General features: G+C 43.5%; 1 protein-coding gene across 2 annotated transcripts in view; it reads right to left on the bottom strand.

Annotated features, from left to right (window-relative positions):
- Positions 1-14081, bottom strand: part of STAB2 (stabilin 2) — a 166905-nt gene that overhangs the window by 93583 nt on the left and 59241 nt on the right. For both annotated transcript variants that reach the window (XR_009356928.1, XM_059186690.1), the window contains exons 13-19: positions 13782-13925; positions 13180-13236; positions 12901-13026; positions 8010-8063; positions 7637-7717; positions 4970-5122; positions 1177-1239 (exon numbers count right to left, since the gene is read on the bottom strand). Coding sequence is in view for 1 of the 2 variants with exons in the window: in XM_059186690.1 (XP_059042673.1) it covers positions 1177-1239; positions 4970-5122; positions 7637-7717; positions 8010-8063; positions 12901-13026; positions 13180-13236; positions 13782-13925 (678 nt within the window). In the remaining variant the exon portion in view is untranslated. The remainder of the gene's footprint in view (positions 1-1176; positions 1240-4969; positions 5123-7636; positions 7718-8009; positions 8064-12900; positions 13027-13179; positions 13237-13781; positions 13926-14081) is intronic.

Here is a 14081-nt window from a genome sequence, read left to right as displayed (position 1 = left end):
TTGTCACCAGTAGAGTACTTGGCATATGAATTCTGGATTATTGTGGAGTGATCTGGTTTTCCTTGTTAGACTACAGTTTCTCAACACAAACACGAAAACAAAACAAAACTACATCTCATTCATCTTTATGCCCTGGGAACCAGCTCTCAATAGACGTATGCAGAATTCAGTCAAACTTGAAAAGGGCTGGATGGTCCTAATGTCATTCTCTTGATAGTCCTTGTATTTCTATCCAGAAAAGTGTTTGGGAAGAGCAAACAGGAGTAACGTGGGGCAGACTATGCCAGCCCCAAATTGGCCGCTTTGGCATAAGGATCGTTTTGAGCTCAAGGCATACTTGAAACACGGCAGACAGAAAAGGCACACTCTGATTTCCCCCCTTTCCTTTCGGAGAAGAGGAGATAAAGCTCCCCTGTGGAAGATGTCCTCCTGTACCAGGACAAAAGAGACCTTCTTGTCATCAGAGACAAGAAGCTGATGCAAGGAAAGAGCTGCATAAATGGACCTTGTTAAAATAACTCCAAATTTCCTCGAGCCTCCCTGTACATTTCAGTGACGTTCCCACAGTTTCCTCCCTTGATTTACTCTACCACATCCCCATAAACATTTGGGTTTTGCCATTTCTTTGGGTCTTTGCTTTCCTATGGGCACTCCCATGTACACATAAAATCTGTGAACTTTCCTCTTGTTAATCTAATTCTCAGGCCCAGCGGGGTACCTTAAGATGGTGAAGGCAAAGCTTTGACTACCCTACACAGACGTAAAAGGGTGAAGTAGAGAAGGAATGAATCTTTACTGAGTAGCCACTTGATTTAGGTTGTACATGGGTTTTTATTATTGTTGTTGTTATTATTATTTCTTGTTATTATTATTTATAATTATATTTATAATAACCTTATTATTATTATTTCTTACAGACAACAACAACAAAAAAACTTAGTTTAAGGAGGTTCAACAATGCACCCAGTGTTAATGAGCAAGGATTCAAATGCAGTTCTGTCTACCCTCCCCCATACAGTGGGCTTTCTACCCTCCCCCCTTTGTTAGCCTGAGAGCCAATCTGACATTACCCCAGTTGGAATTTCTAACTTTTAAGAAGAAAGGTAGAAAGGATGAGAAGCAACACCAGTCGGGTTGCTTGGGTGATGTGTGGTTTCTCGAAGCTGTCACACTCACCGTGGGCTCAGAATTAGTAGGACATTTGCTCCAATACACCAGAGAGCAGCTCACACAGGTGCCCTGGAAGGAAAGACAAGGATCAGTATAGGCATCCCTGTAAGAGGGAGCAGGGGACCACCCTACCTGACCTCATGCTTCCTTCTTCCAGGGGACCACTCCTGGCTTCCCTCTCTACTCCCTACTGGCACCTCCCCAGAGAGAAGGAGGGAAGTCAGTGCCTGTGCCAGAGGGTTTGGGAGCTGGAACTGATCTCACTCAGAGCAGCCTCTTCCTCTCCCTCTTTCAAGGTCAGCTAGACTGTCCACTAGCCTGAGGTTTCTGATTGACTCTCCACTGTGTAGAGGCACCTGTCCCTGAGGAAGCATTGCAGTTGTCCACCTGTGCCAGAGATGAAGCATTGGCACTGGTCACACATGATAGCCTTGTTCTCCAATTAGCTTAGCAGCAGTGAAGCTGAGCATTGAATCTCTGCCTTTTAGTCTCCCTGGGCTTCTTGCTTCACTTGAATTCAGGAGGATGGAGAGGGATGAGTGCCTCCAAATCTCTCTAAATTGATTTTTTGATATTCTCCTTTGGGCTCTGTGCTCCAGCAGGTAGACCTGAAAGAATGTTCTCTTGCCTCCCCTGCCTAGCATCTTCATGGTCTTGGCCAGTGCAAGATGCCAGCAGGATGCTAGTGTGTAGGAGGAGGGCAAGATCCAGGTATTTCTTCCCTACCTCTATGCTTGGGCACCTTCACTATAGCTCCTTCTTAGTGTCACCTTCCTCTACTCTTCCAGCTCTCACTGGGTTCAGGTACCTCCTAGCTCTACCCTCTTCACCTCTTGGGGTGGTAATGGTTTCCTGCCATTGCTTCTCCTTGATGTTCCTGCATAAATGGTTTGGCTCCTTAGCCCTGCCCACCCCCCTCTATAAGCATCTTCATTAAAGTCTCTTCGTTTGAACCATTGGGGTAACTTCTGTTTCCTGCAGGGACCTTAACTAGTACAGAGAATTAGTAATTAGACCTTTAAAATCCAAACATATAAGACTAAAACCAGCTATGGGCTCAGGCTGGTGAAAACTGAGACTCCTAGACAGTGAGTGCCAGCTGCTCCTACCCTGTGCTAACCCTGAATACTTTGCAAAGAATGCATTTGCAGTTTTTTAAAAAAAGATTTTATGTATTTATTTATTTGAGAGGGTGAGACAGAGCAAGAAAGAGCACAAATGGTGGGGAGGAGGAGAGGGAGAAACAGACTCCCGGCTGAGCAGGGAGCCCAACGCAGAGCTCGATCCCAGGACCCTGAGATCATAACCTGAGCCAAAGGTAGATATTTAACCGACTGAGCCATGCAGGCATCCCAGCTTTGGACTCTTAACATATCTAATCAAAACCATTCTAAATCATGTACAGCAGATAGATCTGACTTTAAACCCAGAGAAAATAGTAAAAGAAGACTCTATCCTAAGATATGGGATATTGGGAAGCATTTTTCTCTATTAAACCAAGATCCTTTGGGTAGTGGCTCAAACCCACATCTAGATTCTTTCCTTTAGGAATTTGGAGAACAAGCTTTTAAGCAACCTGGAACAGAGCAATGTTGCCACAAGGTAGGCAGTTGGGGATGCCCTTACCCCTGCATAGACTTCTTTCCTTGAACTTGAATGGCAGCTGCTTGGGATGGGGAAGCTCTAAAGTCAATAATTAGACTCTTACTGAATCTTTTCAGCAGAGGCCCTGTTTTCTAAAATCTTTCGCCTTTGGGATAGAAGATGAGACTATTCTTACCTGGCCTGTTTTCATCTTCACCCTGGCCCAAGCCAGGCGATGTACCTGCCAAAACTATTTTTTTCAAAGAATGAACCAAATATCAGTCACTGCCAGGGCCTGGCTAGGAATGTGACTGAGTTTCTGTCTCTCTTAAAAAGGGATGCTCAGAATGGAATCAGATCCCCCAGTTGGTATATGACTGGCATGGAGGATGGGTACCCATACAATATCCTAAAACCTATCGTGGAACCAGCCACCATCCTCTATCAGGTGACCAAACAGCTATTTCCAGCCTTCATGATAAGAAGAGGGATCAGTAAATAAAACCTATAAAATGAGGCCATTATTCCTTGTTCAATGTCCATGTTCCAAGGATATTTTGAGAATAATCATTGAAGTATTATTGCAGTGTTCTGAAAAGAAAGACCCAGACCTATTATTGTGGCAACTTCAGGGGTATGGTTTCCATGGGAACTGAAAGATCCCATGTATAGCAGTGTTGAGATTTGGGGTGCTCTGAATAAAACTAGCTCACCCAAGTTGGTTGCCATGGAAATGGGAAAGGTCACTAGAGGGTACACAAGCTCATAGACAAACAGAAAGTTTGGTATTTGAAAAGAAATACAGGGTGTGGAGATTCCTTAAGAAATTAAAAATAGAGCTTCCTTATGACCCTGCAATTGCACTACTGGGTATTTACCCCAAAGATACAGATGTAGTGAAAAGAAGGGCCATCTGTGACCCAATGATCACAGCAGCAATGGCCACAGTCGCCAAACTGTGGAAAGAACCAAGATGACCTTCGACAAATGAATGGATAAGGAAGATATGGTCCATATACACTATGGAGTATTATGCCTCCATCAGAAAGGATGAATACCCAACTTTTGTAGCAACATGGATGGGACTGGAAGAGATTATCCTGAGTGAAATAAGTCAAGCAGAGAGAGTTAATTATCATATGGTTTCACTTATTTGTGGAGCATAACACGGAGGACATGGGAGATGGAGAGGAGAAGAGAGTTGAGGGAGATTGGAAGGGGAGATGAACCATGAGAGACTATGGACTCTGAAGAACAATCTGAAGGTTTTGAAGGGGTGTGGGGTGGGAAGTTGGGTGAGCTTGGTGGTAGGTATTATGGAGGGCACGTATTGTATGGAGCACTGGGTGTGGTGTATAAACAATGAATTCTGGTACGCTAAAAAGAAATTTGAAAAAAATTAAAAATTAAAAAAAAAGAAAGATGGTTGATTGGCAAGGCCTAGAGCACTCATCTGAGAAGAAGTTCTTTTTTACATTTCTTGGAGTAAAGCTAAGGGCTTAGAACAAGGGGGTCCGAGGTGACACAGGCAGGGACTGATCCCACTTCTGGTGTAGCTGGCTGAATAGTGTTCCTCCCCAAATTTGTGTTCCCTTGATTAAGTCTTTGTAAATGTAATTAGTTAAGATGAGGTCATACTAGATTGAGGGGCGAGTTCTGAATCTAATGACTGGTGTCACAACAGAAGGGAGGGGTACACACACAGTGGCCTGCACAGGGGAGAAAGCCATGTAAACACAGAGGCAGAGATTGGAATAACTCAGCAACAAGCTGAGGAACACCAAGGATTGCCGGGAGGCATCAGAAGCTGGAAGAGGCGAGGAAGGATCCTCCCTCCCAGAGCCTTCTGAGGGAGCACGGCCCTGCTAATACCTTGATTTCAGACCCCTGGCCTCCAGAACGGTGAGAGAATACATTTCTGTTGCTCTAAGCTTCTTCCTTTGTGGTCATTTGTTACGGCAGCTCTAAAGAGCCACTAGAGCTGGGAGGCGTTGGTCATGGTGGAACATTCCCACAAGAAGCCTCGGTTCACAGTTTATGAACTAGGACCTCAGGCCCACCTGCCTCTTTGTGGGGACAAAAACCCGTGTGGAATGAGGCTCCTGGGGTGAGACCCTCCTTGTCAGCTTCCTCAGAAGTGTGAGAGGGAAGGACGCTGTCTGCCCTGTGGGGCTGTTCGGGAGCTCCTCTTTACTTATTTTCCTAGATTCCTTACCAATTTCATCTCTCTCTTGCTTTCATCACATCGGTGGGGCAGAATTGGCACGATGGAGAGAGGAATGAGGACGCCGGTCAGGGTGTAGATTCGGCCGTTTTTGGCAATGACCTCTGTCTCTTCGATGGCCACATCATTTGCCAGAATCTGTCCCTGGAAAAAAGCAGTGACATATTTCGTTCTGTCCTGCCGGACACCAGCTGTCCCCAGGCAGAGCTGGGTGCTGGTGACCTCTCAGAGGGTTGCTATGAGAGGGGCCTGGCTGACAGGAGAAGATGGGTCTTTTTAAAACAAATGTTGATTTATTTATTTTAGAGAGAACAGGAGATGGTGAGCAAGTGGGTGTGGGGGGGCAGAGGGAGAGAGAGAATCCCAAGTAGGGTTCGTGCTCCATGGGGAGCATCTGGGACTTGATCTCCAGAACCTGAGATTATGGCCTGAGCCAAAACCAAGAGTTGGTTGCTTCATTGACTGAGCCAATCAGGTGCCTCAGGGAAAGATGGATTTTTCTTTTTAAAGATTTTATTTATTTATTTGAGAGAAAGAGAGAGACAGAAAACACAGGCAGGGGGAGCAGCAGAGGGAGAGGGAGAAGCAGGCTCTCTGTTAAGCAGGGAACTTAATGCAGGGTTCAATCCCAGGACCTTGGGATCTGACTTTAGCCAAAGGCACATGCTTAACTGACTGAGCCACCCAGGCACCCAGGAAAGATGGATAATTTTTTAAAGATTTTACTTACTTATTTATTTATTTGGCAGAGAGAGAGAGCGAGAGAGCGAGCACAAGCAGGAAGAATGGAAGAAGGGGAAGCAGGCTCCTAGCTGAGCAGGGAGGCTGATGAGGGACTCGATCCCAGGACCCCAAGATCATGACCAGGACTGAAGGCAGACGCTTAACCAACTGAGCCACCCAGACATCACAGGAAAGATGGATCTTAAATGAATTCCTGACTGACACCAGGCAAGGATGTCTCTGTAGACATGGTCTACATGGTAACCATTCTAGCCCTATGATAGATTTGCTAAGAGTCCTCGGGTTAACCGTTTTACCTCTTTGTTGATGAAGCAGGGATTCATTCATTCCAGATACATTTATGGATCCTCTATCATGCTCTGCTTTAAGCTCTGGGGATATATATCAGTAAAAAATCCAGACAAATCTCCACTTATGTTGCAGGGGAGCGAGCAGAAATTGAAAAGGGTGGCAAAGAATTCTGACCTCCACTTTCCCCCAAGAACTGCTCCACCCATCATATTAAAGGCAACTCCATACTTCCTGTGGCTCCAGTCAGAAGCTCTGGAGAGTTCTTTCTCTAATCCATCAGCAGATTCTCTTGGGGCTTCCTTTGAAATGCCTTCGGAATACAACCACCTCTTCCCACAGCTCTGCTACCACCCTGGTCTGAGTCACCATCATTCCACTCTGGGTTATGGCAGTCAGCTTCTAACTAGCCTCCCCAAATAGACGTCTGATCGTGTCACTCCACCGAAATCCCGTATGGTTCCTCATCTCATTTAAAGTAAGAATTCTTAGGCCATGTGTGACCTGACCCCATTTCTCCTTCTCCCTCCCACTGCCTTGATCTCTCCTACCTCTCTTCCTTCATCCCCTCTGTTCCAGCCATGATATGACCTTGCTCTTCCTCAACAAGGTCAGGCATACACTCCTTTCTTTATGCCTTGCTCTGCTTCCTTTCTCTGGGATGTTCCTTCTCCCAGATATTCCCACAGCTTGCTTGTTTCTTCATTTCCTTTAAGCCTTTGCTCAGATGTTCTCTTCTCCATGAGGATTTGCTGGGCACTTTACCTAAAATGTCAGCCCCGTGCTTGCTTTATGTTCCCCTTCTTTGTTTGTTTGCCTTAGCCCTTACTACCTTCTAATATATTCTATGTCCTACTTACTTAATTTGTTTATTGTTTATCTTCCTATTTACTAGATTGAAACTTCCATGAAACCAGGAACTCTTCTCTATTTGCTCATGGGTCTACATTTAAGACCCAGAATGGTGTCTGGCACATAGTGGGCACTCAATAGATACAGAGAAAATGCATCATCATCATCATCTCCACCAGCGATGAATCAACAGGAGACATAATCTGCATGCTGTCGGAACTCTTGGTGATATTAGCCCAGAGAGTCAGCTGAATAATGCTGCCTTTGCTGAGTTTCTTAAATAAGGCACGTTCTTTCCCATCACCAGGGCCTTTACACATGTTCTCCCTTCTGCCTGGACCTCTCCTCTGCTCTTCCCTGCCCAAGTTCTCTGTACTCATTCTTTGAAGCCTGGCTGAAGCATTGCTTCTTCACTGAGGGGCTCTAGACACCCAGCCTCCTCTTATTGTAAACTCTCATTATAACGGCACTTAATATAATTATAATTAAATGATGAGCTGGTCATTAATTAGTTGCTCAAAGTTGGTTTTCCTTGCTAGACCGTAGGCTTGTCTTCTTCATTGAGTTATCCTGGACATCAAGTTCAGAGTCTCATATCCGCAGTTGCTCAGCAAATAAAGGAAATCATGAAATACAAGAAATAACAAATGAGTGAAGTAATCAAAATCGTAAGCTTGGGAGTTAGGGTAGAGGTGGGATAACCTGGTGAACAATCATAAGCAGAGCAAAAATGCATGTGAGTCATGACAGCAGCGGTTGAATTTTTTCACCTACGTTGCTGGTGGTGTTGAACTGTATGATCTGGTTGGCCAGGGTCCTAATGTGTGGGGTCGCAATGAGAGTAGCCACTTCAAGCTGTAAAGAGAAGAGAACAGCACAGACATTTTGAGCAATGCCTAGAGCCTTGCTTTTGTAAAGTTTTCACTGGAAAAAATAGCCTGGAATTCTAGGAAGTAAATAATGTCATCAGTTTCGTGGCTTTGAGGGTTTCTTTGATAAGGGGTTCATTATGCATTGCTAAAGGCATGCCTAGAGCTACAGATAAAGAACAACTGCCACGTGTTCTCTAGCGCTGTAATAATGGAATTTAAGTCAAGGTCAGATATGTGGAAAGCAGGAAAAAATAGGGCAGGAAAGTGGAACCAACCTGAGTAAATGGGACAATGTGGTATCTGACGAGTTCCAGAAGCTTCCGAGATCCCTGCAACAGAATTAAAATACTTCTTTAGTCATTGCAGAAAATACAACTTTCCCCCTTTTGTGGGAATTTCCCCCAATGACTTTGGATGTATAATCAAGGAAAGTCAATGTCCCATAATCTCTTCACTGGGAAGTGCAGGATGAGAAAAACCCCATCTCCAAAAGGCTGACATTCACCAAATTCCTCCCTTGTGGAAGGACCTGTTCTGAAAGCATTATAGGCACATTTTATATAATTTTCTTAAAAGCCTTGCGAGGGAGGGACTGTTATTGACTCATTTTATGTGTGATAACACTGAGTATTAAAGACATGACAGAGGTCACAAAGCTAATTTAGGATAATAAGACTAAGAAGTTCTCAGTCACTCTGTTCCATTACCTCTATGAATGGCTAAAGCTACATTCTGGAATGTCTAAGTCAGCCTCAGTTAATGATTCTGTTTCATTTTCTCTGTAAATAGACGTCTGCTTGTCAGGTTATGTGCTGGTTAGTTGGGAATACACAATCCTTCTTAGGACTGTCTGGTCAGGACACTCCCTTCTTCTGAGCCACCACAGTCCACGCTCATCTCTCCTTCAAAACCCTTTCCACTCTTCCTCATGCTTCAGAAACATTGGAGCGGTGGAGAAAAAAGAGTCTTGGGACTATCAGCAGAGTAAGCAATCCCCATAGGGTGCGCTGGGGAGAGCCAACAGAGGGGAGGAGCACAGGGAACCGCTCTCTGGGGACCAGCAGCCTTGGGGATCTGCAATCTCGCTGGGAGATGACAGAGCTGGGAGTTACAAGCTACATAACCCTTGAGTTCTGCTTCATAAGTGGCACTTTTGGCTTGGTCACTCTGGCTTGGACAAGGAGAGGATCACAAATTCAGATCATAGTCACCTCTCAGAAGCTGACATTCTAGGGACATGTCCTAACAGTGAGGAGTCCCAGGTTGAAAGAGAGCCCTGCTGAATCTTGGTCCCATGTGCCCAGACTCCCTTCTGAACTTGTTCTAGATCCGGAGGCCAGGGGAGTTTCCTGTAAATAGAGCGATCCCCTATCCTGGCTCTTCTGGTACAACTCTACTGTCTGCCTTGCATGTTGGCAGCCCCATTCACTCTCAATTATCCTGGTGTGGATGATACCTTGTATGGCCACCCTATCGAGAAGCCAAAAGTAGTATGCGGAGGTCAGGGTTGCCCGTGAAAATATTGGAGTTGAACTCCAGGCAGCAGCCCCAGCAGCAATGTTTCTGTAGCCTTGGCTCTGTTACTCTGTGACTTCAGACTCAGACTCTGGCTCTTACCTTCTCCTTGCAGCTTCTTTCTGGTACCCACAAGTGAGGACTTGCAGGCAGAAGCAATGTGATTCCAAATTTGGATGCTTAATGGTGGAAGGGGTGAGCGAAGGTGAGGACCCCTGGGAAATGTCAGCCCAAATTGGATTGCAAGCTCCTGGAAGGCAGGGGCCAGGTCTGTCTGGCTTATTAATCAGAACCGCCAGGCCACACAGTGGGCCCCGCATCAACATTTGTGCCGGTCAGTTAAAAGGGGGAAGGGGGTCCTGGGAAGAGCACTGAGCTGGACCTTGGGGTCCTGAGTTCTAATCCTGATTGTTGTTGCTGTGACCTTGAGCAAGCCACGTAGCTCCTCTAGGCTCGGTTTTGCCTGCAAAATAAAGAGAGTGGTGTGGACCCCTTCCATCCCTCTGATTGTGTAGGGAGGACATTATCAACTGGATTGCTCACTTCTAAAGGTCTAAGAATTAATTGGTGTTGGATCCTTTTTTACAAGAAGCAGGAAAATGAAAGCAACAAGGGAATTGATTGGTATCATTCCTGCCATTGTGTGTGTGCCTGTCGCTTTGTCTGGCTGGGAGCCATGAGGGCCATCACTCAGTTAGAATTGAGTCCAGTGTGGCTCAGATCGATGGGATGCATGTCCAGGTGCTGCTGTTTGTAGCAGAGCCTTTCCGTGTGGTTCATGCATCCTTTCCCTTACGAAGACATTCGCTTTCTCCCTGCTGTTTTAGGTAAAAATAACAAAAACCCAGCCCTTTGATGCCAGGGCAGAAAGAGAGTTTTTCTACCAAATTGTTAACATGACCTCAAACTCTGCAGTTTCACCTCTCTTTGTCCCAGGTTACTTGCAAGGTATTTGTGAATTGGCAAAAGTCAGTCTCTCTGATTCCCTGTGCTTGCATTTCACCTAGTTCGGTGAGGAAGTCATAAACTGAGGCTCGTCCTCAGGAACTGTGGCCTCTGTCTGGATAGGATGGTTACCAGACTGAAGTTTTGCTTCAGGGAGAAGCAGAAACATACACTGGAAAGGAAACACGGCACTCTAAAATCGGAATTAGAAGCCATTCCTCTAATGAAATCAGTTTATTTTCCATCTCTTGGGCATAGCCGCTGGGGACTTTTCTGTCTCCAGCTGAGATTCTTCCCTGAAATAAAGCTGAAGGATGCTGTTAAAATTTTTGGAGAGAAGGATGTTCCTATAGATTGAGAAGTTTTAACTAAACAGGTTCTGGGGCTGAGAGAAAAGTGGAAATGATCATTCTATTCCTCATCTAGAAATTAAAGTAGAGAACAGTTTTGACTCGGAATGAAGAGACTTGAAATGTTTATATTCTCTGCAGGTAGAAAGATACTGTGTTGGAGAGCAAAGAGACAGAGAGTCAGGAGCAGTGGTGTGCTGGTAAATCAGATCTGTGGAGAAACAAAGGAGCCCAGATCTACAGAGTTGGGCAATTTTTGCGGTGGGTTTTATATACAAAGAATGAATCATGGAGCACTACATCAAAAATTAATGATGTGCTGTATGGTAACTAACATAACATAATAAAAAAATAAAGTTTAAGGAGGAAAGGAAAAAAATATTCCCACCATAGGCTAATTTCGAGTTATAAGGCAATCTTCACTGAACGAAGCTGGGAAGAGGTACACCATCCACTCTTTTTTTTTTTTTTTTAATTATTTATTTGTTTATTTGACAGAGATCACAAGTAGGCAGAGAGGCAGGCAGAGAGCAGAGAGAGGAAGGGAAGCAGGCTGCCTGCTGAACAGAGAGCCTGATGCGGGGCTTGATCCCAGCACCCTGGGATCATGACCTCAGCCGAAGCCAGAGGCTTTAACCCACTGAACCAACCAGGCGCCCCTACATAATCCACTCTTGAAAGTCCGAGCAAGCCAGCCAGCTCCAGCCACAATTAGAAGGAATTATGAAGAAAAGTGCTTGACAGGAAAGCAGGGAAGTTGATATTTTTCTGTTCTAATTAAAAGGTTTTGTTTTAATTTTAAGTGTAGCTGGTTAGGTGTATGAGAACTTCTTTAATATTATTTTAAAAAACTGGTATCAAATTAGAAGCTATGTACTCAACAAAGCCATATAATCTCAGGATTTTAATAATTTCCCAAGGGAGCCACATTACTTTTTAGCTTTAAAATTAAGTAGTAGGTGAGTGCCAAAGAGAGCTATAACCATCTTTCTGCAATAGCTAGGTTTCAGAAAGCTTGTACGTGAATTGTACTTTTAAAATAACATCCTATCTTGAAGACAGTGGGAAATCTACATTTTAAGTAGAACCAGTAGCAAATCCTTTAATATGGCGAATATTTGTATGTAGAGTAAGATATTACATATATTTTTCGACCCATATATTTTTAACTCAAAGTTTCTGAAGGCAAGATATCCTTGTAGATACCTGAAAGTATTCTAGAAAGGTGTATATCCATGTGCTTCTCTAAACCATACATGCAAAAATATTCAAGGTTCCAGAACAGTGTGGCCTGGGTTAGAAAGTTGGTTCTTCCACAAATGTCTAATTCTAGATCTCATGGAAGTGTCACTAAATCAAAATGCTTGGGGGTATGGATTGTGAAGCTGCCTACTTAACAAACTCTAAGGGTGATTCCTAAGTATACTGAAGTTTAGAAATCACTACCCTAAAAGATTTGGATCCTCCATTCTCTATAATGAACCAATCCACCTGAGGTCTTGCCTCATTGCCAAGATGGCAGCTTGATTTCAGGGCACTGGAGGAAAGCTTGTGGCCCTTCCTATAATTCCATCATTTGACATTCTAATGAATAAAAGTCCATAATTAGGTACTCTTCCCCTCTTCCCTTTGGTTTAAGCCTGTTATTTCTGGGAAAGGAAACATTAAATGGTTTCAGTCACTTATACTCTTGTGTGAAGGAGTAAAAAAATCTCTTTTCTAGAGAGAATGTGAAAGAACTGAAGGACTTTATGGTATTTAAGGAGAGAGTTATTATGAAGAAAGATGAAAGCAATAGAAAGGAATGTCTGGGGCATCTAAAAATAACATTTATTCATTTTTCTTAAAAAAAAAAAAAAAGAATTCTCTATGTCTAGCATGGAGCCCAACATGGGGCTTGAACTCACGACCCTAAGATTAAGACCTGAACTGAGATCAAGAGTCAGACACTTAACTGACATTTACTCCTTTTAAATTTAGCCTAGACCTGGCCTAGAATGGCCTAGTTTAGAGTTCATTTACTAGGTAGTTTTAGAAATTGTAGGGAACTTAAAATATTGATTTTGCTACTGAGAAATATTAGAAGAGCCAGGAAAAAAATCAAACCAATTATTTAGACCTGAAGTTGCATATAGATTACATTTCCTGTGCTCAGTCTGGCTGGCTACTTGGATCTCTGCTTAGGAGACTGGAGCTACATCCATAGTTCCTGAGGACTGTGATTGATTAATGATGTCTGTCTTGCTGGGGCCTAGGAGGATAGATGGTGATTCATGTGTCACTTGTTGCACATCACTAGCTTGGAAAAAGTCTGTATGGGCTTCATGATGTCATCAGAATAAGTAGGGTGTCATACCTCTGGAGAAAGCAGGTAATCAAGAGTTCCATCCTTCATATTGTTTAACGCTTCATTACTTGGAACAAAAATGGTGTATGGTCCACCAGTCCCATCTTCATCTAAGGCATGTCCCACACTGGTTTCCTGCATTCGAGGAATGAAATTTTATATCTGCAACCTATCTCTGACAAATACTTGAAGTCATTCCTTAGCAAATATTTATAAATAACATCTCTGCTCATTATACAAAAGACTGGACATAAAACCATTTTCCAGAAATTCATGAAAAGTACATACCTCTAACAAAGATCTGAACTTGCTGTATCTTGGTTGTAGCATTGTCATTATAGTTTCCTAAAAATCATGACAAGAGATAGGTGGTTTAGGATATAGACACTCCAACATAAAAGGTTCATGCAGAGTTTATGTATAAATGTTGATAGGAAAGATCCTGGTCAACTGCAACTCAAAATAGAAATGTTTCCTATTATCATGGAATTAGTGGTTCAGATCTGCATGTTCTGCATGTGTGGGCATTCATTATCAAATGAGTCAAAAGGAATAAATTTTTATCACAGTGAGGACTGCCCTGCTCCATAAAGGATAATTGTTCATGACAACTGGTCACTGGACTGAATCTTCTTCATATGTGACCATAAAAGAGGTAATAAAATTGAGATCTTTCCAACACCCAATGCAACACCTAATGCATATTTTTCTTTCTGTTGGCAGAATTCTATTGAAGACAGAAATTATCCCTTTTTCCCCATGGTTAGGGTCCTAGTAAAGATGAAGGACAAGCACATAATGTTGACATGCATTTTCTTCTTTGATATGACTCTCCAGGGAACAAAGAAAGATGGATTTGGGTTGACCTAACTTTTACCTGAAACACTCACCTCAGTGTTGCTCTCAAATGTGGGTGCCATCTTGTCCATGGCTCTGTCGAGGATGTGCAGGAGCCCATTGGAAGCAACTATGTCCCCCTGTATAATTTGTACGTTATTTTTGCCTCCATAGAGTTTAAGCTTTAGTTGATTGTCCTAAATCACCAAGAAAAAAAATTAAATTAATGTGGTATCCTTGAAGAAGTGTTGGATTAGAAGTACTGAGTCCTTGGGTTCTGTCATTTATTGGCTACATGATTTTCGATAAGTCACTGAACCCAGAATGGGAAAGGTGTCATTTGCTTGCTTGAC

Source organism: Mustela lutreola, chromosome 8 (genome assembly GCF_030435805.1).
Source record: "Mustela lutreola isolate mMusLut2 chromosome 8, mMusLut2.pri, whole genome shotgun sequence".
NCBI lineage: Eukaryota > Metazoa > Chordata > Mammalia > Carnivora > Mustelidae > Mustela > Mustela lutreola.
The sequence above is the reverse complement of the archived record's forward strand: the minus strand, read 5'-3'. Positions and strand labels throughout refer to the sequence as shown.